Here is a 25,441-nt window from a genome sequence, read left to right on the forward strand (position 1 = left end):
TGCACCTATTTTCTATGTTTCTATGTTTCTATGGTCGTGAATAATCCACCAGTTGCAAATGCTTCTTTGCAGCTTTTACCAACTAAGTCTCAGGCAGTGAGTAGGTCCCTGCCGGTCCAATGGTTCACTGGATCTTTACTGTCACCATGCGATACGCTACGGTAGAACTGCATTTATCCCAGGAGGGCAATTGATCTGCCAACAGTCATGAAATACAAAATACATGAGACATGAAATTAAAGTGAGGACTGGAAAGGTGTGAGTGTCGGAGCGTGAATGAGATTAATTCCAGTATCGGTGTCTGATGATGTGACAAATAAACAACTTTGTAGCAAAGAAGTTGAAAGAAAACACAAACCCGAAACTAGCAGTGGGCAGAACCTACAGTTTCATCTTTAATTCCCTTCTTGGCTTAAATCCCTTAACGGTTTCCCCTTTCCCTCTGCAACCTCTCCCAGCCCTGCAGGGTCGCTGCCTTACAGCGCCGGAGACCCGGGTTCGATCGGGTGCTGTCTGTGTGGAGCTTGCACACTCTCTCCATCACTCCTTCGGGGTTTTCTCCAGGTGCTGTGGTTTCCTCCCACACTCCAAAGACGACCCGTTTTGTCGGGTTAATCGGCTTCTGGAAAAATTGTAAATTGTCCCTAGTGTGTGTAGGATAGTGCCAGTGTACGGGTCGGTTGCTGGTCGGCATGGTCTAGGTGGGCCGAAGAGCCTGTTTCCGCGCTGAATCGCTAAACTAAACTAAATTAAACTAAACTGTGAACAGGCCCTGGGCCTGCAAGCATTGAATAACAACTGTTAATAATTCCTTATTTCCTATCTGCTTGAAGTTAACCAGTATTGTGTCTGTTAAGCCAGCCCTGCTTTTTCTGAAACCGAAGGATTGTTTCAAAAGTATTGCATTTAAGATAATGACCTATTTAAATTGGTTTTGGTTTCAAAGAAAACATTTGTGACACAGTTAATTATTTGTCACATCAGAATCATCAATCTGCAAAATTGCGGGTGAAAATTTCACAATTTGTTTGTCGATGCCTAATCGTTGCAATGTTCCTTGTCTTATCTCGCCCACCTTTACTGCACAGAAGGCAAAGCCTTGTGAAGTTTACATTTCCATTCGCCTTGACCACTCAGTTGGTTTGTTAGATCTTCTCAAAGGGCATAAAGAGTCTGGCACCCCTTGATTATATGAGCGATTTCAGTTAAGAATTTGTGAACATCTACCTGCTTTCAAGGCCATTTCTGCCTTGGTGTTGAATGTGCTATTGAATCCCGTGAGAACAGGTGCCTGAAAATGCATCCCTTGCTAGTGAAACTGAAGTTTAGTTTCGTTCAGTTTCGAGACACAGCACGGAAACAGGCCCTTCGGCCCATCGAGTCCGCGACGACCAGCGATCCCCGCACACTAACGCTGCCCTACACACACTAGGGACAGTTTACAATTATTCAAAGGCAATTAACTTACTTCGGAGTGTGGGTGGAAACCGGAGCACCCGGAGAAAACCCACGCAGGTCACGAGGAGAACGTACAAACTCTGTACGGACAAGTGCTCCTAGTCAGGATCCAACCCGGGTATCTTTAAAAAATATATATATATACAAATACATTATTGCAAAACAAAAACAAACATACAAGGGTCTCTGGCGCTGTAAAGCAGCAACTCTACCGCTGTGCCACCCTGCCACCCTTCCTTAATGGAATCTGGTTTGCGGATGCTAAAAACACATTATAATGCATTTAGAACTGCCTGTGGTAAAAACAATCGATCCTAATTTTGTTTGAATTAGATCAGCAAATTATTTCATTCGATTCTCGACATCAAGTTCAGCACAGATATTGTGGACCGAAGGGCCTGTTTTTGTGCTGTACTGTTAGGCCATAAGACACAGGATTAGGATTCGGCCTAATGAATCTACTCTGCCATTCAATCATGTCTGATCTATCTTTCCCTCTCAACCCCATTCTCCTGCCTTCTCCCTAAACCCTTTGAAGCCCTTCCTAATCAAGAATCAACTAATCCCTGCCTTAGAAATACCCAATGTCTTGGCCTCATCCGCCATCTGTGGCAATGTATTCCACAGATTCACCGCCCTCTCGCTAAAGAAGTCCCTCCTCATCTCCATTTTGATGGTGCGTCCTTTTAATCTGAGCCTGATCCCTCTGGTTCTCGACTCTGCCATTACTCGAGACTTCTTCTCCACGTCCACTTTATCAAGGCTTTTTAATATCCAGTAGGTTTCAATGAGATCCCCCCCCTCATCCTTTAAACTCCAGTGAGGACAGGCCCAGAGTCTTCAAATGCTCTCCGTATGTTAACCCAATCATTCCTGGGATCATTTACCTAATGACGGCACGGTGGCGCAGCAGTAGCAGTGGTGTTAATGTGTGGTAGTCGTTGGTTGGCGCGGACTTGGTGGGCCCAAGGGCCTGTTTCTACACTGTATCTCTAAAACTAAAAAGAAGGGTCTTACCCAGAAACGTCACCTATTCCTTTTCTCCAGAGATGTTGCCTGACCCGCTGAGTTACTCCAGCATTTTAGGTGATAAGGTCATAAGTGATAGACAATAGACAATAGACAATAGGTGCAGGAGGAGGCCATTCGGCTCTTCGAGCCAGCACCGCCATTCAATGTGATCATGGCTGATCATTATCAATCAGTACCCCGTTCCTGCCTTCTCCCCATACTCCCTGACTCCGCTATCATTTAAGAGCTCTATCTAACTCTCTCTTGAATGCCTTCTGAGGTAGAGAATTCCACAGATTCACAACTCTCTGACTGAAAAAGTTTTTCCTCATCTCAGTTCTAAATGGCCTGCCCCTTATTCTTAAACTGTGGCCCCTTGTTCTGGACTCCCCCAACATTGGGAACATGTTTCCTGCCTCTAACGTGTCCAACCCCTTAATAATCTTATACGTTTCGATAAGATCTCCTCTCATCCTTCTAAATTCCAGTGTATACAAGCCTAGTCGCTCCAATCTTTCAACATATGACAGTCCCGCCATTCCTGGAATTAACCTGATAGGAGCAGAATTAGGCCATTCGGTCCATCAAGTCTACTCCGCCATTCAATCATGGCTGATCTATCTCTCCCTCCTGACCCCATTCTCCTGCCTTCTCCCCATAACCCCTGACACCCGTACTAATCAAGCGATTTTGCGTCTGTCTTCAGGATGTGGAATTCTGTTTTGTACGCTTCTTGCAGTTGTACGATTACGATGATTTCGCAAATTCTCCGCAATTGAGCCCAAACAGGTGGTTTACAACAACCCAGAACCAACGTGTAAAGTCACCTTGTTCCTCCCAAGTACTCTACACTCATCAAAGCGTATCTGAAGTCGCTCGTGAAAACCTATCCCAAAACATCACAGCGCATAATGGCAGGATTTTAACTCAACCTCTAAACCATTAAACAACTGATGCTATTAAACCAAACGACCGTGCTTTGTAATATTAATAGCCCTTTTCCTGTGGATTAGACAAGGAAAAGTGGGCAGCAACTTGAGTAGACGTAAGAAAACTGACCTGAGAGTAGATTTTGGAGCAAAGGAGGTGTGGGGGATTTTGGTGCTGTTTGGAAGGATGGGACTGATTAAAAGACTCCAACTGGACTGCAAAATGACCAGCAAGAGGGGTAAAAATGGAGGGGAGCGCACCTGGGACACCAGATATTGCTGTTGACCCCTCTGGAGGTGTCGTGGGCCTATCAACGAAACACCAAGGAAGGAGGGTGCCCACCTGATGACCCCAATGAAGTCTTTACCCCGACCCCCAATCAAGAGATTAAGAAGGTGCCAATTACAGTAGGGATTGTAATACCAAGTCCTATAAGCTCAACTTGAAAGACGCAGCATTGAAACAGACCCTTCGGCCCAATGTGTCCATGTGGAATTCATTGCCACAGAAAGGTTGTGGAGGCAAAGTCAAATGATATATTTAAGGCAGAGATAGATTCTTGATTAGTACAGTGTCGGGGTTATGGAGAGAAGGCAGGAGAATGGGGTTAGGAGGGAGAGATAGATCAGCCATGATTGAATGGCGGAGTAGATTTGATGGGCCAAATGGCCTAATTCTGCCCCTATCACTTCTGAACATGATCACTCATTCATACTAGTTCTATGTGTAGGGAGGAACTACAGATGCTGGTTTGAATCGAAGGAAGACACAAAATGCTGGAGTAACTCAGTGGGTCAGGGAGCATCTCTGGAGAGAAGGAATGGGTGACGTTTCGGGTCTTCGAAGGGTCTTGACCCGAAACGTCACCCATTCCTTCTCTCCCGAGATGCTGCCTGACCCGTTGAGTTACTCCAGCATTTTGTGTCATACTAGTTCTATGTTATTATCCCCCTTTCGCATCTCCTCCCTACATGGGGCAATTTACAGAGGCCAATTAATCTACAAACCTGCACATCTTTGGGATCATAAGATCATAAATGATAGGAGTATAATTAATCTAAAGTAGGTTTAAACCAGCATCTGCAGTTCCATGACAATCAGGAATACTTGGTAAACCAGACTATCCAATCCAATATTCAGGAGAAAGATAGACACAAAAAGATGGAGTAACTCAGCAGGACAGACAACATCTCTGGATAGAAGGAGTGGGTGACGTTTCTGGTCGAGACCCTTCTTCAGACTGAGTAAACGTCACCCATTCCTTCTCTCCAGAAGATGCTGCCTGTCCCGCTGAGTTCCTCCAGCATTTTGTGTCCATCTTTGGCTAAAACCAGCATCTACAGTTCCTTCAGACACATGCAGGAGAGAGTCTCTGTTTCCCAATTAACATATTTCCACTGTCCCACATGCACCAAGTGTCCTGAAATGGTCAGTCTGCCATTGTGTATTGGAACAGGAGGTTCGCAAATAGATTTCATTCAGGGGCTCTGCTAATGGCATGATTTAAAATTCATGACTTGTGCTATTTCTGGATACATTTATTTAAACTGTGCTCATTTGCCTTTAATTGGATTTGGAGATAAGAGTGTGGAGTGAGGCATGGCAGTGTATTGTGAGATAGAACGGTGGCCATTTCAAGAGCATCTTACGGTAAGTTTGAAGATAGGCACAAAATGCTGGAGTAACTCAGCGGGACAGGCAGCATCTCTGGAGAGAAGATTCGAATGGGTGACCTTTCAGGTTGAGACCCTGCATGTCCCACTGAGTTACTCCAGCATTTTTGTGCCTGTCTTCGGTGTAAGCCAGCCTTTTTTTTAATATATATATCAAAAAATACCTTTATTCAAGTAATAAATATTTACAAAACATCTTCTTTTCAACAACCCCATCCGACAATTCCAGAGGTTACACGTTCAATGCAGGTATTCATTTCCAAATTTACACCGAAATTTGCACAGAGTCCCTTATTTGGAGGGGCGTCTCTCTCCGCCACACCATGCCTCCCCATGTCCAGCAGCGGAAGGACCCTAGACTGCGGTCCTCCCCCACAGAGCCTTGGCGTTGGCTGCACCGAGTTTCAGTGCGTCCCTCAGCACGTACTCCTGCAGTCTGAAGCGGGCCCAGTCAGCAACATTCCCCGACGGACAGCTCGCTCCGCTGGGAGGTCAACAAAGCTCGGGCAGACCAACGAGCGTCTTTCACCCAGTTGATGACCTTCCAGCAGCACTGCAGTTCCTTCCTACGCTGTAAGGTAAATTTGAACAGCTATTCTCTTGCTTTGCGCTCCCACCCCAGTTTCTCAGTTTCCCTATTTTTGTCTGCATTTGGGGGAGAAATACAATGTCCTCTGGAGTCCCACACCTCTTCTACAGAAACAGGCCCTTTTGTCCCACCGGGTCCGCGCCGCCCAGCGATCCTCGCACACTAACACTATCCTACACCCACTAGGGACATTTGTTTTTAACATTTACCCAGCCAATTAACCTACAAACCTGTACATCTTCGGAGTGTGGGAGGAAACCGAAGAACCCGGACAAAACCCACGCAGGTCACGGGGAGAACGTACAAACTCCGTACAGACAGCGCCCGTAATAAGGATCTCTGGCTCCATTTTAGCCCTACGCTTTTAATTTTTGGGCACCCGGTACAGAGGGGGGAGGGTCAGGAGGGAGGAGGGGGTCTCCCTGTCGGTCTGCTCCTGGGCCTGGCCAAGATGGCCATCCGCGGGTCCAGGCAGCGGGCAGTCGACGGCCTCACAGAGGTCGGCTGCCTACCCCTGTTCCGGGCTTACGTCCGTGCCCGCGTGTCCCTGGAGAGGGATCACGCGGTGTCCACGGGGACTCTGGAGGGCTTCCGTGAACGCTGGTCGCCGCGGGGGGTCGAATGTATTGTTGACAGAGATGGCGGGATTTTAATGTGATAATTGTTTATTTTGTAAACTGCCGATACAGGCGGCTTTTGTTTGATCACATTTTGCTTAGTATGTTTGTATGTTTTTCTTTGGAATAAAACTTTTATATTTTAAAAAAATGTAGTCAGGATCGAACCCGGGTGTCCAGCGCTGCATTCGATGTAAGGCAGCAACTCTACCGCTGTGCCACCATGTTGCCCTGTAGATGTAGAAACAAAGGCTGGTTAATACACAAAAGGACACAGTGTTAGGGGCGGCACAGTGGCGCAGCAGTAGAGTTACTGTCCTACCACGCCAGAGACTTGGCTTTGATCCTGACTGCGGGTGCTTGTCTGTACGGAGTTTGTACGTTCTCCACATGACCCGCGTGTGTTTTTAACAGGTGCCCCGGTTTACACCAAAGACATGCAGATTTGAAGAAGTGTCTCGACCCTAAGACATCATCCATTCCTTCTCTCCAGAGATGCTGCCTGTCCCGCTGAGACTCTCCAGCTTTTTGTGTCTATCTTCGGTTTAAACCAGCATCTGCAGTTCCTTCCAACACATAGAACTAATATGAATGAGTGAACATGTTCAGAAGTGATAGGAGCAGAATTAGGCCATTTGGCCCATCAAGTCTACTCCGCCATTCAATCATGGCTGATCTATCTCTCCCTCCTAACCCCATTCTCCTGCCTTCTCCCCATAACCCCTGACGCTCTACTTACAGATTTGTAGGTTAATTGGCTTCGGTAAATTGTAAATTGTCCCTCGTGTGCAGGATAGTGCTAGTGTATGGGCTGATTGACGGTTGGCACGGACTCGGTGGGCCGAAGGGCTGCTGAGAACAATGAGGGACCATTGGGACTATAATGAGTACTTTGCAACTTTGTGGGCGCCAGATACCTTGGCGACTCTTTGCGTACTTAGTGTATTGTAAGCAAAAACAAAGACTTTCACTGTACTAGGTACATGTGACAATAATGCATCATTGATGCAAAGGGGTGGTTGTGGTTGTGCTAGTTTGGCATTAGATTGGGGTTGGTAATTGGCATGAAGAAGGCCAGAACATTTTTCCAGGAACAATGGTGTTTCATGGGGGTCCTGAAACAACCAACATGAATGCAACTTTCCTCTGTTTGGAGTATCGTGAACAGTATTAGGCCCCATAACTGAGGAGGGACGTGCTGGCACTGGAGAGGGTCCAGAGGAGGTTTACCAGAATGATCCCAGGAATGAGTGGGTTAACATATGATGAGCATTTGAAGGCACTGGGCCTGTACTCGCTGGAGTTTAGAAGGATGAGGGGGGGGGGGGGGGGGGGGAGAACCTCATTGAAACTTACTTTTGGAATAGTGAAAGGCCTGGAGAGAACGAATGTGGAGAGGATGTTTCCACTGGTGGGAGAGTCTAGGACCTGAGGCCACAGCCTCAGAGTGAAAGGACGTGCCTTTAGGAAGGAGACGAGGGGGGGTTTCTTTAGTCAGAGGGTGGTGAATCTGTGGAATTCATTGCCACAGATGTCTGTGGAGGCCGTCAATGGATATTTTTTAAGGCGGAGACTGACAGATTCTTGAGTAGTGAGGGTGTCAGGGGTGATGGGGCGAAGGCAGGAGAGTCATAGAGTCATAGAGTCATAGAGTCCTACAGCACAGAAAGAGGCCCTTCGGCCCATCTTGTCCGTGCCGCCCGTTACCAAACACAGTCTAATTTTAATCCCATTTTCCCGCATTTGGACCGTAGCCCTGAATGTTGTAGCATTTCAAGTGCCCATCCAAATGCCTCTTAAACGTTGTGAGTGTTCCCGCCTCCACCACCACCCCAGGTAGTGAGTTCCAGACTCCAACCACCCTCTGGGTGAAAAAGTTTTTTCTCACATCCCCCCGAAACCTCTCTCCCCTTACCCTGTATCTATGTCCCCTCGTTGTTGAACCTTCCACCAGTGGAAGAAGTTCCCCGCCATCTACCTTATCTATGCCCCTCATGATCTTGTACACCTCGATCATGTCCCCTCTCAGCCTTCTCTGCCCCAGGGAAAACAACCCCAGTTTGCTCAGTCTCTCCTCATAGCCGAGGCCCTTCATCCCTGGCAGCATCCTGCACCCTCTCCAATGCTATCACATCCTTTCTGTGGGGTTGAGAAGGAAAGATAGATCAACCATGATTGAGTGGCGAAGTAGACGTGATGAGCCAAATGGCCTAATTCTACTCTGAGAACCTATGAACATTACCCAAGGTTCCATTCTACATCAATAGACAATAGGTGCAGGAGGAGGCCATTCGGCCCTTCGAGCCAGCACCGCCATTCAATGTGATCATGGCTGATCATTCTCAATCAGAACCCTGATCCTGCCTTCTCCCCATACCCCCTGACTCCGCTATCCTTAAGAGCTCTATCTAGCTCTCTCTTGAATGCATTCAGAGAATTGGCAGAGAATTCCACAGATTCACAACTCTCTGACTGAAAAAGTTATTCCTAATCTCATTTCTAAATGGCCTACCCCTTATTCTTAAACTGTGGCCCCTTGTTCTGGACTCCCCCAACATTGGGAACATGTTTCCTGCCTCTAACGTGTCCAACCCCTTAATAATCTTATATGTTTCGATAAGATCTCCTCTCATTCCTTCTAAATTCCAGTGTATACAAGTGGCCACCTACAACCATTTTGGAGTCAAAAAGACCTGGAACTATGAATAAATGAATGACTTCATGAATTGTGTGCCTATCTCTATATGTAAACTTTAGGGATTGTGTTGAAATTCAGATGACTATAGCTAACCATTAAGATCATTTTGTTTTATGGCCAAAACGTAAATACATGGACAATTGAAGAATGGTTTACAATTAGCTCTATTTGCTTTTCTTCACTGACTGTGATATTTTTTTCGCCTGTCTAGTGTGTGTTTATTTCTCAATCTCACTGAAAGACTCGTGCAGAATGCATTGCTCCTCGCCAATCTGTTTAGACAGATAAATAATCTATCATTGTATCTTTGGCTGGGCAATCGCTAAAACGCTCCCCCATCGAGGCAAGATCTTTGCATTATCACCTCCAACGTAGGCACTAATTGTGCTATTATCTCAAGATAACACCACAAGACAGACACCAAATGCAGGATTAACTCAGCGGGGCAGGCAGCGTCTCTGGAGAGAAGGAATGGGTGACGTTTTGGGTCGAGACCCTTCTTCAGACTGAGAGTCGGGAGAGGAAGACTAGAGGTTTGGGCCAAGTTCCTTCCTCCAGCTGCTGAGACTTCTTGGACCTCCTTTTGGCCGTTTCTTTTGGTTTAGTTTAGAGACACAGTGGGGAAACAGGCCCTTCAGCCCACCGAGTCCGCACCGAACAGCGATCCCCGCACATTAACTCCCTCCCTACACACACTAGGGCAAATTTCTTACATTTACACCAAGCCAATTAACTTACAAACCTGTACGTCTTTGGAGTGTGGGAGGAAACCGAAGGTCTTGTAGAAAGCCCACACAGGCCACGGGGAGAACGTACAAACTCCGTCTCGACAGCACCCGTGGTCAGGATCGAACCGGGTCTCTGGCGCTGTCAGGCAGCGACTCTACCGCTGCGCCACCGTGCCGCCCTTCTTCACCATTCATTCTCTCCAGAGATGCTGCCTGTCCCGCTGAGTTACTCCAGCATTTTGTGTCTATCTTCAGTGTAAACCAGCATCTGCAGTTCCTTCCTACACATAACACCGCAACATATTTTCATCAAAAACCAGAACATCTTGCAGCAGGTCAACTAAAATCAGTAGAGTGAGAAACGCAATGAAATCTTTTAGAAACTATAATGCAACTCATCACATCCATTTTATTCTCCATGTAAGAAACAAGCCTCATCTCCCAAATTCATGTTACCGGGGATGTCCTACCCAGAGACAGACACAAAGTGCTGGAGTAACCCAGCGGGCCAGGCAGCATCTCTGGAGAAAAGGGATGGGTGACGTTTCGGGTCGGGACGAGGGTGCTCCAGTATGGGATTCAAACTCACAATCCCAACTCGAGAAGCAAGCAAGTTTGCACAGAGATTCAGAAAGTGCGAGATCGTCGCATCAGAATGGTGGTGCAGGAATTGAAAAGATCTGTAGAAGGGTCCCAATCCAAAACGTCACTCGTCGCTAAAGGAAAGGTTTAGAGAGATCTGGGCCAAACGTGGGCAGGTGGGACTAGCGTAGATGTGGACATCGTGGTCGGCATGGTCAAGTTGGGCTGAAGGGCCATGACTTTATGGATGACTCTGTTTGACTTTATTAGGCTAGAATGTCAATCTGGACAGAATGTGCCAGCTGGGCCGAATGGCCTATTTCCACGCGCTATGCCATTGTGAATGCTTCCATCTAATCTAAATGCTACTAAAACTCAGATCTTGTGTGTATATATATATATATATATCCGTATCTATGTATCTGTGATTGCGCCAAAATGGTAAACCGTAGCCCCACAATTTTTGCACCACCTTAATCACCACTCTCTCCGCCAGTGTCTATAACAATTTCATTTAAATCGCTCTTGTATTTTTTAAATTACAGACCTTTTAAACTTCAAGAATCTCATTTCTAAAGACCTTTTCCCAAGGCCTGCTGTGCGTATGACGTCACCACCCACGCCCGGCCTCTCTCTTCACTCGCACACACAAGATGGACGCCGTTAGCGGAGCCGCCCGTCCGCGATCAGGGTTCTCCCCTCTCCTCTCGCTTCTCTCTCCCCTTGCTCCCCTCTCCCCTCTCCCCTCTCCCCTCTCCCCTCTCCCCTCTCCCCTCTCCCCTCTCCCCCACAACCGCCGCGAGTAATCCCAGCTCTGCTAGGCCGCAGCCGCCACTGTGCTGCCCGTCTCCAGCAGTCCACCGCTCTGGGAGAGTAAGAGTGGGGGGACGGGGAGGGTGGGAGGAGGAGAGAGTGGGGGTGGGAGGGAGAGTGGGACTGGGGAGGGGGACAGCGGGGGTGGTGGGGAAAGGGGGGGGTGGGGGAGAGTAAGAGTGGCGCTGGGGGAGGAGAGAACGGGGGAGGTGTGGGAATGGGCCCAACTTTGTCTAGTTTAAACTAAACTTCCCGAAAGCAAATGTACAAGGTGTCTTTCAAACTGGTATTCGAAAATTTGTAAGCCAATTGGGAAAATGGTGGACAATGGGAATGTTGGGAGTCATTAGACTGTTATTTCAAAGACTTGCCAACCAATACGCATGTGGAGCTGTGATATTCTTTAGAGGATAGTGTTTTATTTATGAAGACTCAAGAAACTGTAAATGCTGAAATCTTGAGCAAAATACAAAGTGCTGGAAGAACTCAGTGGATCAGGCAGCATCGGTGGAAGGTCTGAGGAAGGGTCCATTCCCTCCACAGATGCTGCCTGGCCCACTGAGTTCCTCTGGCACTTTGTTTTTTGCTTAATGTACCTACTGTACTCCCAAGGATATTATATGCTCAGGTCTTCTGAACCCTTGGCCTATAACAGCATTAGATTAGTTTAGTTTATTGTCATAGAATGATGCAGCGTGGAAACTGGCCCTTTGGCCCAACTTGCCCACACCGGCCAACATGTCCCAGCTACACTAGCCCCACTTGCCTGCGCTTGGTCCACATCCCTCCAAAGCTGTCCTATCCATGTACCTGTCTACCTGTTTCTTAAACATTGGGATAGTCCCTGCCTCAACTACCTCCTCTGGCAGCTTGTTCCATACGCCCACCACCCTTTGTGTGAAAACGTTACCCCTCAGATTCCTATTAAATCCTTTCCCCTTCACTTAAACCTCTGTCCTTTAGTTAGTTAGTAGACCATTCTACCTACCCTGGGAGTTCAGCTCGGTGATCATCACAGCCGTCTATATCCCACCGCATGCGGACACCGACGTGGCACTGTCCACCCTACACGATGTGTTGTGTCAACACCAAAACAAGAACCCTGATGCGGCTGTGCTGGTGGCTGGAGACTTCAATAGGGGAAATCTCAAAAAGGTCATGCCCAACTTCTACCAACACATCACGTGTGTCACCAGGGGGGAAAGAACTTTGGACCACTGCTACACGCCGTTCAGGAAAGGCTACAAGGCCGTTTCTCTCCCTCCTTTTGGGAAATCTGACCACGCTGCCATTTTCCTGCTGCCGGAGTACAAACAACGGATAGTACGGGAAGCGACAGTGACGAGGGACGTAAAGCGGTGGGCTGACCATTCAGAGGCCATGCTGCAAGATGCACTGAGCGAAGTCGACTGGAACATGTTCCAAGCAAGTTCCAGAGACGTAAATGAGTTTGCGGAAGCGGTTACGGACTTCATTGCCACAATAGCCGATACCATCATCCCCACGGTAAGGGTCAGTATCTTCCCTAACCAAAAACCCTGGGTGGACAGGTCTATTCGCGTGGCCTTGAATGCTCGCACCGCTGCTTACAACTCCGGCCTGGCATCTGGCAACATGGACGACTACAAGGGAGAGTCCTACCGACTGCGAAGGGCAGTGAAGGATGCAAAAAAGAGGTACCGGGACAAGATGGAGTCACAGATGGAGCAGCAGGACACCAGGCGCCTTTGGCAGGGGCTACGGACTATAACTAGCTACAGGTCCAGCACCCCCTCAACCGGAAGTGCCGGCTCCTCCTTAGCTGATGACCTGAACTCTTTTTACGCACGGTTTGAGACGGGTAACACCACCAGCTCGCCGTCTAAAAACAGCACCGAAGGGGCGCTGGCTAGCGAGGCTGGAGGGGGATCCACCGCCGGGGATGTGCACACATTCTCGGTGTCCGAGCATGAGGTGAGGTGGGCTCTGACGCGTGTGAACACGAGGAAAGCTGGAGGCCCAGATGGTATATCTGGGCGAGTACTAAAGTCTTGTGCTACTCAGCTTGCTCCAGTGCTCACCACAATATTCAACCTCTCCTTGGCAAAGTCCGTGGTCCCTGCATGCTTCAAAAGATCCATCATTGTACCGGTGCCAAAGAATGCCTCTCCAGCGTGTTTAAATGACTACCGACCGGTGGCCCTCACCTCGGTTGTCATGAAATGCTTGGAGAGGCTAGTCAAGAAGCACATCTGCGCCCTCCTTCCTCGCAACATGGACCCACTACAGTTCGCATACCGTCCGAACAGGTCCACGGATGATGCGGTCTCCCAGGTTCTACACACCGCTCTCTCTCATCTGGACAGCCAGGGGGGCTATGTGAGGATGCTGTTCATTGACTTTAGTTCAGCATTCAACACAATAGTCCCCAGCAGACTGGTTGAGAAGCTGCTGGAACTGGGGCTTAGCACCCCTCTGTGTGCCTGGGTCCTGGACTTTCTCACTGCCAGGCCCCAAGTGGTCAGGATGGGGGAACACACATCTAGCTCCCTCACCCTGAACATAGGATCCCCCCAGGGCTGCGTCCTTAGCCCCCTACTGTACTCCCTGTACACACATGACTGTAGGGCCAGGTTCAGCTCAAACTCCATCATCAAGTTTGCTGATGACACTGTGGTGGTGGGCCGGATCTCCAACAACGATGAGAAGGCCTACCGGGAGGAGGTGGCTGATCTGGCACTCTGGTGTCAGGACAATAGCCTCCTCTTGAATGTCACTAAAACAAAGGAGCTGATTGTGGACTTCAGAAGGGCTAAACATCCAAGGACGTACACGCCACTGGAGATAAATGGGTCTATTGTGGATAGGGTGAGCAGTTTCAAATACTTGGGAGTCCGCATCGCAGAGGATCTGACGTGGGCAACGCACATTGCCGCACTGGTGGGTAAGGCTAAGCAGCGCCTTTACCACCTTAGACAACGGAGGAAATTCAGAGTGTCGCTGAGGATCCTTCATTGCTTCTACTCTGGGGCTGTAGAGAGCATCCTGTCCGGCAACATTACAGTCTGGTTTGGGAACAGCTCTGCCCAGGACAGGATGGCCCTGCAGAGAGTAGTGCGTTCGGCAGAACGCACCATGGGAACTACACTCGTCCCCCTGCAGGACCTATACATCAGGAGGTGCAGATCCAGAGCAAGCAAGATCATGAGGGACCCCTGCCACCCCAGTAACGGACTGTTCCAGATGCTACGGTCAGGCAAACGCCTCCGCTGTCACGCTGTGAAAACGGAGAGGATGAGACGGAGCTTCTTCCCACAGGCCATCAGGACTGTCAACTTTGATAACCCCAGAGACTAAATTTTTGTCGACACTTTTTGTGCTATGTTTAGTAACTTATTAACTTTATTTATATGCTGTAACTGTAATTATTTTTGTGCACAACCCGCAGGCATTGCCACTTTCATTTCACTGCACATCGAGTATGTGTATGTGACAAATAAATTTGACTTGACTTGACTTGACTTGACTTATTCTCCAGAGATGTGGGTGCTGTCTGTATGGAGTTTCTACGTTCTCCCCGTGACCTGGGTATGTTTTCTTCGAGTTCTTCGGTTTCCTCCCACACTCCAAAGGCGTACAGTTTTGTAGGTTAATTTGCTTGGTATACTTGTAAATTGTCCCCAGTGTGTGTAGGATAGTGTTAGTGTGCGGGGATCGCTGGTCGGTGCGGACTCGGTGGGCCAAAGGGCCTGTTTCCGCGCTATATCTCTAAACTAAACTAAGAGGCTTGAATGTGGACTTTAAATAAGAATGCAAGATTCAAACTTTTGTGAATATTTCACTTTGGCTTCTATCACTAGGTGGCAGTAGAAGAGAGTGAGGTCTCCTAATCTGAGGAAAGACATTCTAGCCTTAGAGGGAGTACAGAGAAGGTTCACCAGATTGATCCCTGGGATGGCAGGACTTTCATATGAAGAAAGACTGGATAGACTAGGCTTATACTCGCTGGAATTTAGAAGACTGAGGGGGGATCTTATTGAAACATATAAAATTCTTAAGGGGTTGGAGAGGCTAGATGCGGGAAGATTGTTCCCGATGTTGGGGAAGTCCAGAACCAGGGGTCACAGCTTAAGGATAAGGGGGAAGTCTTTTAGGACCGAGATGAGAAAACATTTCTTCACACAGAGTGGTGAGTCTGTGGAATTCTCTACCACAGAAGGTAGTTGAGGCCAGTTCATTGGCTATATTTAAGAGGGAGTTAGATGTGGCCCTTTTGGCTAAAGGGATCAGGGGGTATGGAGAGAAGGCAGGTACAGGCTACTGAGCTGGATGATCAGCCATGATCATATTGAATGGCGGTGCAGGCTCGAAGGGCCGAATGGCCTACTCCTGCACCTATTTTTTATGTTTCTATGTTTCTATGAGATAGAGAGAGAGAGGGAGGGAGGGAAAAAGAGAGAGAAAGAGAGAGAGAGAGACCATCCCTGTAAAGTTACTATATTATTCTGCCCTCTCTCTCTACAGAACCAACCTTGCATGAGTCTGACGAAGGGTCTCGACCCAAAACGTCACGCATTCTTTTTCTCCGGAGATGCTGCCTTGTCCCACTGAGTTACTCCAGCATTTTGTGTCTATCTTCGGTGTAAACCGGCATCTGCAGCTCCTTCCTACACCAGCATGAGTCATGATAGATACCCCAACTTTGAGCCTCATTAATTGCTAAAACTAACATATGGCAAACCTCCCCCCCTCCCTCCAACTCTCCTCTCCCTAGTAATTAGATTTACCACTGGTATGTATTACAATACGTTTCTGTGCTCGGACAATGCTGTAATATGTACAGACAGATGGGACTGCAGTTTGCAAAGTGGAACACTGTTCTCTCTCTCCTCTTCCATCCATATCAGCTTCCTGCATATTCTTCCTGTTTAATCTTAATGAGCCTTTTTTTTTAAACAGAAATGAATCAGTCTTTAATGGGGATTTGGGGTTTGGGAGGAAATTGGAAAGGAAGGAAGTACAGTCCTTGAGCATTGATAGATTTGAACCCTCACTTTGGTTTCCTCATCTCCACCCCTCCGTCACTCCCATCCTGAAATCGCTGAGTCTTTTCTGTAGCGCAATACACTAATGCCCTTACGTCCGTGCCAACATGTATAGAGACGCTAGACACAAAGTGCTGGAGTACCTCAGCGGGACAGGCAGCATCTCTGGAGAAAAGGAATGGGCGACGTTTCGGGTCGAGACCCTTCTTCAGACCCCATTCCCTCTCTCCAGAGATGAGGCCTGTCCCGCTGAGGTACTCCAGCATTCTGTGTCTATCATACAGATTTACGGTCAGCTTGTGCGTGTCTGCACAAAACATTGCATTCAGAGACATTATTTAGATTTTATTTTAGAATTAGAGATACAGCGCGGAAACAGGCCCTTCGGCCCACCGAGTCCGTGCCGCCCAGCGACCCCCGCACATTAACACTGTCCTACACACACTAGGGACAATTTTTACATTTACCCAGTCAATTAACCTACATACCCGTACGTCTTTGGAGTGTGGGAGGAAACCGAAGATCTCGGAGAAAACCCACGCAGGTCACGAGGAGAACGTACAAACTCCGTACAGACGGCGCCCGTAGTCAGGATCGAACCCGAGTTTCCGGCGCTGCATTCGCTGTAAGGCAGCAACTCTACCGCTGCGCCACCGTGCCGCCCACACTGTATATATATTATATATTATCAGATCAACATCTGGGCGGCATGGTGGCGCAGCGGTAGAGTTACTGCCTCACAGCGCCAGAGACCCGGGGTCCATCCAGACTACGGGTGCTGTCTGTACGGAGTTTGTACGTTCTCCCTGTGTGACCACGTGGGTTTTCTACAGGTGGCGGTTTCCACCCACATCCCAAAGACGTGCGGGTTTGTCCGTCAATAGGCTTCTATTGCCCCTAGTGTATAGTGAGTGGATGCGATAATGGAATAACAGAACTAGTGCACAGGGCTAGATCGATGGTCGTCGTGGTCTAAGAGGGCCGAAGGGCCTGTTTCCATTCTGTATCTCTGAAAGAAAGGAGGGGGAAGGGTGTTTGGAGAAGTCAATGTTCAAACCGCTGGGTTGTGAGCTACCGAAGCGGAATATGAGGTGCTGTTCCTCCAGTTTGTGGGGCCCTCACTCTGGCAATGGAGGAGGCTCAGGACAGAAAGGTCGGCATGGGAATGGGAATGGGAATGGGAATGGGAATGGGAATGGGAATGGGAATGGGAATGGGAATGGGAATGGGAATGGGAATGGGAATGGGAATGGGCGATAAAATGATTGTTGTTGTGCAATTTTTAAAAGACCAGTTTTAACTTTAGAGATACTGTGTGGGAAACAGGCCCTTCGGCCCACCGAGTCCGTGCTGACCAGCGATCCTAGTACGCTGGTCCTATTCTTCACATTAGGGATGATTTACAGAAACCTACGAACCTGCACGTCTTTGGAATGTGGGTGGAAACCGGAGCACCCGGAGAAAACCCACGCGGGTCACGGGGAGCACGTGCAAACTCCGTACAGACAGCACCCGTGGTCAGGATTGAAGCCGGGTCGCTGGCGCTGTAAGGCAGCAACTCTACCGCTGCGCCACCGTGCCGCCCTGCCATTCCAGTTGCCGTTTCTAACATGTAGTTGTCAAGTCAGGTAGGATGGCGATGTTCAGCTTCAGCTGTCAAATAGACTCCCAACTTCCTTACCTAGATTGCTGAGCTGACACACCCCACTGGGAATTGGCACATTTATTGGACGGAAATAAAGTCTAATTAAAGTTGAGCAAAAAAAGTTACAATGATAAAGGAAACTAGTCATTGAGAGCTGTATGCTAGGTGAGAACGAAAAGCTGGTGTGACTTGGGTGGGGGAGGGATGGAGAGAGAGGGAATGCAGGTGTTACTTGAAGCTTGAGAAATCAATACTCATACCGCTGGGCTGTAAGCTGCCCAAGTCAAATATGAGGTGTTGTTCCTCCAAGTTGCGTTGGGCCTCATTCTGACAATGGCCCAGGACTGAGATCTCAGTGTGGGAACGGGAAGGGGAATTAAAGTGTTTGGCAACCGGGAGATCAGGCAGGTCCAAGGCGGACTGAGCAAAGGTGTTCAGCGAAATGATCACCCAGTCTATGTTTGGTCTTGTATGCGTATATACAGTATGTGTATGTGTATATATACGTGTGTGTGTATGTATGTATGTATATATATATATATATTTGTGTGTATATATGCATTTGTGTGTGTATATATATATATATATATATATATATATTTGTGTGTGTGTGTTTATATATATATAAATAAATGTGTTTATATATAAATGTGTGTGTGTATATATATATAAATAAATGTGTTTATATATAAACGTGTGTGTGTATATATATATATATATATAAATAAATGTGTTTATATATAAATGTGTGTGTGTATATACACACATAGATAGAGATATATATTTATATATTTACATGTCACCCATTCCTTCTCTCCAGAGAAGCTGCCTGTCCCGCTGAGTTACTCCAGCTTTTGTGTCTATCTTAAGCTGCATTGTACGTTCTCCCTATGACTGTGTGGGTTTTCTCCAGGTGCTCCAGTTTCTATCCACGTTCAAAACACGTGTTGGTTTGTAGGTTAATTGGCTTCTTGTACATTGTCGCTGGGATAGAACTAGAGTACGGGCTGATCGTTGGTCGGCTCGGACTCGGGGTGGGGGAGATTGGTTGCGAAAGGCCTGCTACCACGCAGTATCTCTAAACATAATGAAACTAGTATCAGCTGAAAGGCCCAGAGTTGCTAATAACAACACATCCTGTCAGCCCTCTACTAAACTGGTGGGGAATGGAAGGAATGCTTGCATGTTTTTGAAAATGACTTTCCCTCTTGCCTTGCCAGGGCAGGGGATGCTGTGGATAGGTGTCAGCCACTGTGAAGATCGAGGGTGGGAGGGAGGGCCATGGAGTGAACTGCTGGTGATTGAGGCCGAGGCCGAGGACAGGGGAGCGTTCAGGAATCATTCAGACGGGCGGCAGGAGATGAAGGGAGCAAATGAACAGGGCTGAGAGTGAACATATAATTAGCTCACGTCAACAGCAAATTGGGCCGAACGGTGTGCTTTCATGTTGCAGTTTTTGTATGTAATGCAATATAACAATGCCTGGAGGCACCGAGCAGATGGTTCGATGTGGAGCCTCTTTCAATTGTCCCTTGATATTTGAAAAGAGGAAATAAATATGACTTGCGGTGAATGTGTGGAAAGTCAAGGATTTGCGTGGCCCTCAGACGACTGTATCCCACGAGGCTGAATACCAAATGATGCTACAGACAGGGAAGTATTTCCTTTGAGGTCCGGCACGGTGGCGCAGCGGTAGAGTTGCTGCCTCACAGCGCCAGAGATTCGGGTTCGATCCCAACTACGGGTGCTGTCTGTACAGAATTTTGTACGTGCTCCCCATGACCTTCCTGGCTTTTCTCCGAGATCGTCGGTTTCCTCCTGCACTCCAAAGACGGACAGGTTTGTAGCTTAATTGGCTTGGTAGAAGTGTAAATGGTCCCTCGTGTGTGTCGGGGAGTGTTGGTGTGCGGGGATCACTGGTCAGCGAGGACTCGACGGGCCGAAGGGCCTGTTTCTGTGCTGTATCTCTAAAGTAAACTCAACTGCGGATGAAAAGTTAAAGGGAAACTCTCTGAAAAGACAGCAGGACGTAAAAGAGAGATAAAAGAGTTTCACGGCACTTGGCTAGTGCAGAACAAGTGGGAGATGGAATAGGGAGTCTTAGTTTCAACACAGCCAAAGTTATTGAGAGGAGATGAGGTTGCAGGCAGTGTACTTGAAGTCAAGAGGGGTCTGGAGAAAGAGGGCCAGGGTAGCACTGACCTTTGACTCTGAAGGACAATTGGTGTCAGATGCTGGATAACCTCTGACCACCGAAGGATTACATCATTGGGAGTGTGCAGTGAGCCAAGCCTGGGAGAGACGGCGTGGAACATTGACATCACTGTTTGCATTTAAAGGATCTATCATCAGTTCCTGAGAGAAAATTACCACAAGGAGAAATCACCGCAGGACAGTATATAATGGGAGCAATTAAAAAAAGCTCTGCTACAGATGAACACGACTTTCTATCTGCTGGCAGAAGAAATTTGTGGCTTGTGTAGCTTAGATTAGTTTATAGGTACAGTGCAGAAACAGGCCCTTCGGCCCATCGTGTCCGCACAGACCAGCGATCCCCACACATTAACACAATCCTACACACACTAAGGACAGTTTTTACATTATTACCAAGCCAATTAACCAAGTCAAGTCAAGTTTATTTATCACATACACATACACGATGTGCAGTGAAATGAAAGTGGCAATGCTTGCGGATCTTGGAGAAAACCCACGCAGGTCACGGGGAGAACGTACAAACTCCGTACAGACAAGCACCCATAGTCAGGATCGAACCCGGGTCTCTGGCGCTGTAAGGCAGCAACTGTACCGCTGCGCCACCCTTTCACAAGGAATGAAACATGCATTTGTGTCAAACCATTTTCCTATCGTGTAAACGCATGAAAGGGTAGTTTATAAGTGATGTTCAGTGACTTATATAATGTTCACAGCACCACAGTACATGGGACCATCTTAGAGAAAAATAATAAAGGAGGGAATGTGTGCAAGACATCTGGAAAAGTCTTCCGACTTGCAAAGGGTTATTTGAGAATTTTACTAATCCCATCAAAGTGGTGGACTTTCTGGCAAATAAATTGCCGGAGTCATAGAGGAACACAGCACAGCAACAGGCCCTTCAGCCCAACCCGCCCATGCCGACCAAGATGCCCCATCTACGTAAGTCCCATTTAGTTGGGATTAGTTCAGTTTAGAGATATTGCGCAGGAACAGGCCCTTCGGCCCACCGAGTCTGCACCGACCTGCGATCCCCGCACACTAACGCTATCCCACACACACACACAAGGGACATTTTTTACAATTATACCAAGCCAATTAACCTACAAACCTGTACGTCTTTGGAGTGTGGGAAGAAACTGGCGATCCCAGAGAAAACCCACGCAGGTCGCGGGGAGAACGTGCGAACTCCATAGAGTGAGCGCCCTTAGTCAGGATCGAACCCGGGTCTTTGGTGCTGCAAGGTAGCAACTCTACCGCTGCGCCACCGTGCCACTTTATTAAAAAAAGGGAAAATGGGGGGGAAAACCCACGTTTGGCCAACATCCCCCTAAACCTTTCCCATCCATGTGAGTTACAGAGTCATACAGCAAGGAAGCCTGAAGGTTCATGCCGACCAAGATTTTTAGATTTTTTTTAGATTTAGAGATACAGCGCGGAAACAGGCCCTTCGGCCCACCGGGTCCGTGCCGCCCAGCGATCCCCGCACACTAACACTACACACTAGGGACAATTTTTACATTTGCCCAGTCAATTAACCTACATACCTGTACGTCTTTGGAGTGTGGGAGGAAACCGAAGATCTCGGAGAAAACCCACGCAGGTCACGGGGAGAACGTACAAACTCCGTACAGACGGCCCCCGTAGTCAGGATCGAACCTGAGTCTCCGGCGCTGCATTCGCTGTAAGGCAGCAACTCTACCGCTGCGCCACCATGCTTAGATGCCCCATCTAAGCTAGTCCCATTTGCCCGCGTTTGGCCCATACCCCTCTAAACCTTTCCCATCCATGTACCTGTCCGAGTAAAGTCAAGGCCTGAAGCAGGACTTGAACCGTGGGCCCTCAGATTAAAAGCCTCATGCGCTACCGACTGAGCTATCCAGGCCCCAGACCCTGGTGCTAATGGAGGGAAGAAACAAATTAGCAGTTTTAATGCAGGAAAACATCCTAAGGCACTTCTTCTTAAGCAGTCCCGAGGGGTCTCGGTCGATTCAGTTGTCAGAGATTGGATGTGCTGACAAGATTGTTGTGGGACCCACACCCTGTGGCATGAGAGGGGCGTGAGATGCCGATGGAAGGGTAGTTCTGGAGCTGCGGGCACACTCCCTCTTTGCGGGCGGCACGGTGGCGCAGCGGTAGAGTTGCTGCCTCACAGCGCCAGCGGCCCAGGTTACAATCCTGACCACGGGGGCTGCCTTTACAGAGAATAGAATACGGAAAATGCGCCAGGATGGAATTTGGATGGAAAAATAAAGACTGAGACTGGGACGTCAGGTGAAAGCAGGCCGTCTTAGTCATGCCATTGTATGTAGGTCACAACTGATTACTGGGTCAAATATGATGCCACTTACAAACATTTCTGGTTCAGACTGAAACAATCTGTATACATATTGAGTATAAGAAAATAACTGCAGATGCTGGTACAAATCGAAGGTATTTATTCACAAAATGCTGGAGTAACAGCAGGTCAGGCAGCATCTCAGGTGAGAAGGAATGGGTACCTTCTCTCCTGAGATGCTGCCTGACCTGCTGAGTTACTCCAGCATTTTGTGAATGTATACATATTGAGACACGAGGCTTACAGATGCTGGAGTCACGAGCAAAAGAAAGTGCTGGAGTAACTCAGCAGGTCAGGCAGCATCTGTGGGGGGAATAAACAGGTGATGTTTTGAGTCATAATGTCAATATTCAATAGGCAATAGGTGCAGGAGTAGGCCATTCGGCCCTTCGAGCCAGCACCACCATTCACCGTGACATGGCTGATCATTCACAAACAGTACCCTGTTCCTGCCCTCTCCCCATATCCCTTGACTCCGCTATCATTAAGAACTCTATCTAACTCTCTCTTGAAAGCATCCAGGGAATTGGCTTCCACTGCCTTCTGAGGCAGAGAATTCCACAGCTTCACAACTCTCTGAGTGAAAAAGTTTTTCCTCATCTCCGTTCTAAATGGCCAACCCCTTATTCTTAAACTGTGGCCCCTGGTTCGGGACTCATCCAACATCGGGAACATGTTTCCTGCCTCTAGTGTGTCCAATCCCTTAATAATCTTATATGTTTCAATGTTGAATCGTGGGGGAAAAGCAGGCTCTTCTTCAGATTTCACCCCCACTATTACAGTCAGTCTTGAAGACGGATCCTGTGACAATAAAGTGAGAATAAAGTTCATTCGTTCATTTGTTCATTCATTCGTTCATTCGTTCATTCGTTCATTCATTCACTAATTCGTTCATTCATTCATTTATTCATTCGTTCGCCCAAAATGTCATCTACCCATTCCCTCCACAGATGCTGCCCGACTTGCTGAGTTCATCCACCACTTTGTGTTTGACTGTCTCAACGTTGTTGGTCGAGGGTTCAGTCCTAAACAGCATCCCCACATTTTCCCTGATTGTATGTAAAATTATGAGAGGCATAGACAGGGTAGACAGTCAGAACCTTTTCCCCAGGCTGGAAATGTCGAACACTAGAGGGCGCATAGCTATAAGGTGGGAGGGAGAAAGATTAATGGCGATGTACAGGGCACGTTTTTTACACAGAGAGTGGTAGAAGGCACTGGTGCTGAAGGCAGATACGCTAGTGGTGTTGAAGAAGGTTTTAGAAAGGTGCATTAGTTCAATTAATTTTGTTCATTGTCACATAAACTGAGGTACAGCTTTTTTGTTGCGCGCTATTGCCCTGCGTGGCTCGGCCGCGGCATTTTCCATCGCCCGGTGGGGGCCTCAGGACCGTCATCGGCCTGCTCGGCTCGGCTCGGCCCTGGGACTTTCCATCGCCCGGTGGGGGCTTCAAAAGTTGGGAGCCTCGATCGCCTCGTGGCGCCACGGGAGAAGAATGAGGAGGAGATAAGACTTTTCTTTGCCTTCCATCACAGTGAGGGTGTGCCTGGAGCAATCACTGTGATGGCTGTCTGTGTTAAAATTGTATCTGTGTGTCTTGTGCTCTTTGTTGTCTACTGCCGGACCCTGACGTGAGAGGACGCTGGCGCTGTTTGTTGGCCAATTCTCCGTCAGGATAGTTCGTCTGTTTGTTTTTATGTCATGACTGTTTTTGTAAAGCGCCTTGAGCACCTGGAAAAGCGCTATATAAAATAAATGCTTCTTCTTATTATTATTATCCAGTCGGCAGAAAGACCAAACTTGATTATAATCAAACCGACCACAGTGTACAGATGCGGGATAAAGGGAATAGTGTTTAGAGCAAGATAAAGTCCAGAAAAGTCCGATTAAAGATAGGCCGTGGGTCTCCATTGAGGTAGATGGTGGGTCAGGGCCGCTGAGGCTTCAACATGAAAGCAGGCCATTCGGCCCACAGAGTCCATGCCGACCAACGATCACCCAAACACTAGTTCTAATCTGCACACTCGGGACAATTTACGGAAGAGAATTAACCCGCAGACCTGGCCGTTTTTGGAGTGTGAGAAGAAACCGGAGCACCCGGAGACAAAACCCATGTGGTTACAGGGAGAACGTGCGAACTCCACACAGACAGCATCCGAGGTCAGAATCGAACCCGGGTCTCTAGCGCTGCAAGGCTAGAAGTGCAAGGAATGGAGGGATATGGATCATGTCCAGGCAGATGAGATCAGTCTAACTTGGCATCATGTTCAGCACAATCATGATGGGCTGAAGGGCCTCTTCCTGTGCTGACCTGTTCTTTGTTCTTTAAAAAGTCATCATGGGTGCTTTAATGTTCACCTGAGATGCCAGATAAGTCATTGGTTTGACTTGTTCACATGCAAGTTATATCAGATTGCCGACACTGTTGGGCTGTTGGACTGTTGGAAACCCCATTTTAGATTAGGCCATTTAGAACGGAGGTGAGGAAAAATAATTTCAGTCAGAGAGTTGTAAATCTGTGGAATTCTCTGCCTCAGAAGGCAGTGGAGGGCAATTCTCTGGATGCATTCAAGAGAGAGCTAGATAGAGCTCTTAAGGATAGCGGAGTCAGGGGGTATGGGGAGAAGGCAGGAACAATAGACTCGGTAGTGTAAGAAAATAACTGCAGATGCTGGTACAAATTGAACAATGGACCATTGTGGACTCCACCTTTCTTTGATCGTCTTCGCTGGCTTTGATTTGTTCTTTTCACACCTTTCGTTCATTTCTTCTTTGCACCTTTTGCATATCTCTAGTTTCCCCTCCCTCCTGCCTCAGTCTGAAGAAGAGTCTCAACTCGAAACGCCACCTATTCCTTTTCTCCAGAGATGCTGCCTGACCCGCTGAGTTACTCCAGCATTCTGTGTCTGTCTCTCCAACACCAGCCGTCCCTTCCTTCCCATTGCTGACTTCCAGGGGCTGATCAGCGGGTCGGATATGCTGCCTGCGGCCAGGGCTCTGAAACTCCAGTCCAGCCAGAGTCGGCAGATCCGTTCCCATAGCAGACTTAGCCGGCCGGTCTCTCGGCCCCTCCCAGGCCGTGACAATAGACAATAGATAATAGACAATAGACAATAGACAATA

At 48.0% G+C, this 25,441-nt stretch overlaps 1 protein-coding gene across 4 annotated transcripts in view; it reads left to right on the forward strand.

Moving 5' to 3' along the window:
- Positions 1 to 12,828, forward strand: part of klhdc8a (kelch domain containing 8A) — a 44,266-nt gene extending 31,438 nt beyond the window's left edge. The window contains exon 6 of one of the 4 annotated variants that reach the window (XM_078420919.1): positions 10,832 to 11,049. In XM_078420919.1, coding sequence (XP_078277045.1) covers positions 10,832 to 10,953 — 122 coding nt within the window. In that variant the 3' untranslated portion in view covers positions 10,954 to 11,049. Of the gene's footprint in view, positions 1 to 6,692; positions 7,521 to 10,831; positions 11,050 to 12,062; positions 12,300 to 12,649 lie in introns of those variants that run through there. The other 3 variants (XM_078420920.1, XM_078420922.1, XM_078420924.1) reach the window with 3 other exon arrangements.
- Positions 12,829 to 25,441: the final 12,613 nt, after the last annotated feature.

The sequence above is a fragment of the Rhinoraja longicauda genome, chromosome 24, assembly GCF_053455715.1.
Source record: "Rhinoraja longicauda isolate Sanriku21f chromosome 24, sRhiLon1.1, whole genome shotgun sequence".
In the NCBI taxonomy this organism is placed as follows: Eukaryota; Metazoa; Chordata; class Chondrichthyes; order Rajiformes; family Arhynchobatidae; genus Rhinoraja; species Rhinoraja longicauda.